Source organism: Penaeus japonicus, unplaced genomic scaffold, assembly GCF_977035675.1.
Source record: "Penaeus japonicus unplaced genomic scaffold, GWHDUDI00000001_assembly GWHDUDI00000038, whole genome shotgun sequence".
NCBI classification, from domain to species: Eukaryota; Metazoa; Arthropoda; class Malacostraca; order Decapoda; family Penaeidae; genus Penaeus; species Penaeus japonicus.
Genome location: NW_028234440.1, coordinates 10,431,405 through 10,433,904, shown reverse-complemented (window position 1 = coordinate 10,433,904; position 2,500 = coordinate 10,431,405). Strand labels below are relative to the sequence as shown.

At 50.1% G+C, this 2,500-nt stretch overlaps 1 protein-coding gene across 1 annotated transcript in view; it reads right to left on the bottom strand.

Moving 5' to 3' along the window:
* Positions 1–2,500, bottom strand: part of LOC122260407 (uncharacterized) — a 69,661-nt gene that overhangs the window by 21,337 nt on the left and 45,824 nt on the right. Inside the window, exon 7 of the mRNA XM_086533006.1 lies at positions 1,383–1,555. Coding sequence (XP_086389132.1) covers positions 1,383–1,555 — 173 coding nt within the window. The remainder of the gene's footprint in view (positions 1–1,382; positions 1,556–2,500) is intronic.

Here is a 2,500-nt window from a genome sequence, read left to right as displayed (position 1 = left end):
ACTCTCCTCACCCTCACACCCATTCTCCTCACTCTCCTCACCCTCACACCCATTCTCCTCCCCCTCACACCCATTCTCCTCACTCTCCTTACCCTCACACCCATCCTCCTCACTCTCCTCACCCTCACACCCATTCTCCTCAATCTCCTCCCCCTCACACCCATTCTCCTCACTCTCATCCTCATACCCATTCTCCTCAATCTCCTCCCCCTCACACCCATTCTCCTCTCTCTCCTCCCCCTCACACCCATTCTCCTCACTCTCCTTACCCTCACACCCATCCTCCTCACTCTCCTCCCCCTCACACCCATTCTCCTCACTCTCCTCACCCTCACACCCATTCTCCTCACTCTCTTCACTCATTCTCCTCACCCTCACATCCATTCTCCTCACTCTCCTCACTCATTCTCCTCACCCTCACACCCATTCTCCTCTCTCTCCTCACCCTCACACCCATCCTCCTCACTCTCCTCCCCCTCATACCCATTCTCCTCACTCTCTTCATCCTCACACCCATTCTCCTCACTCTCCTCCCCCTCAAACACATTCTCCTCCCCCTCACACCCATTCTCCTCACTCTCATCCTCATACCCATTCTCCTCACTCTCCTCCCCCTCACACCCATTCTCCTCACTCTCCTCCCCCTCACACCCATTCTCCTCACTCTCCTCCCCCTCACACCCATTCTCCTCACTCTCCTCCCCCTCACACCCATTCTCCTCACTCTCCTCCCCCTCACACCCATTCTCCTCACTCTCCTCACCCTCACACCCATTCTCCTCTCTCTCCTCACCCTCACACCCATTCTCCTCACTCTCCTCACCCTCACACCCATTCTCCTCACTCTCCTCACTCATTCTCCTCACCCTCACACCCATTCTCCTCTCTCTCCTCACCCTCACACCCATTCTCCTCACTCTCCTCACCCTCACACCCATTCTCCTCACTCTCCTCCCCCTCACACCCATTCTCCTCACTCTCCTCCCCCTCACACCCATTCTCCTCCCCCTCACACCCATTCTCCTCCCTCTCATCCTCACACCCATTCTCCTCACTCTCCTCCCCCTCACACCCATTCTCCTCACTCTCCTCCCCCTCACACCCATTCTCCTCACTCTCATCCTCACACCCATTCTCCTCACTCTCCTCCCCCTCACACCCATTCTCCTCACTCTCCTCCCCCTCACACCCATTCTCCTCACTCTCCTCCCCCTCACACCCATTCTCCTCACTCTCCTCCCCCTCACACCCATTCTCCTCACTCTCCTCCCCCTCACACCCATTCTCCTCACTCTCCTCCCCCTCACACCCATTCTCCTCACTCTCCTCCCCCTCACACCCATTCTTCTCACTCTCCTCCCCCTCACACCCATTCTCCTCACCTATATATCTCGTTGTACCCCATGAAAACCTTCTCGAGCCTCGGGAGGTAGTGGAGGTCGGCCACCGTGCGAATGAGGTTCCGCCGGAGGTTGAGTTCCACGAGGCAGTCCATTCCTCGGAGGCCGGTCACGTGACGCAGCATGTTGCCGGCGAGGTTGAGGAGTCGTAGTTCCTGCGGATGGGGGAGGGGGGTTGGGTGGGGGGTTGGGTGGAAGGGGGTTGGGTGGGGTAGGGAGTTTGGGGAAGGGGGAGGGGGATGGGGGAGGGGAGGGAGGAGAGGAAGAGAGGATTAGTCGTGAATCTTGGTAGGACTTCATTTTAAAGATTTTTTTTTTTTTTTTTTTTTTTGTAATTCATTCATTATGATGATTTTGTTTTATTATTTATCTGTCTATCGGTCAATCTCGTCATCTGTCCATCTATCTATGTAATATATCGTTGTCGAAAGTGATAACTCGATAATTATTCCTATTGATACTAATCCGATAAGAATCTTAATTAATCACCACCATTGATATAATGAATAGATCATTAAAAGCACCTCGTCCATTAGATTACGAAGGAAAACGAACAATAACCTTCATTATCTTCGTCGCTACATTATCGGTACCAGGGTCGTTAAAAGGGTTAATTAATGCCGGTGGAAGCAATAACAATTAGATGTATTATTTTTATTGCCCTTATCTTTGTAAAGTGGCTTGTTTCAGACTCCCTCTCCATTTTGGAAAGGATATGAAATAAGGAAGGTAATAAAATAGATCGTTAAAAAAAAGAAAAAAAGAAAAAAAAAAACACTCACTCACTGCGCACAATCCTCGTTATCAATAATAACAATAATAGACTGTAATCTTATTAGTATTATTGATGTAGTGTTAAGATCATTATGGACCACACCCATTAGATAGGGATAGAGAGACAGAGACAGAGAGAGACAGAGATAGATCAATAGAGAGAGAGAGAGAGAGAGAGAGAGATAGACGGAGACAGAGTGAGAGGGGGGGGGAGGGAGAAAGAAAGAGAGAGAGAGAGAAAGAGATAGAGAGAAAGAAACAAAAACAGAGAGAGAAAAAGAGAGACAGACTTGATTTGTTATCGATAGATCAACCTCAGATACACG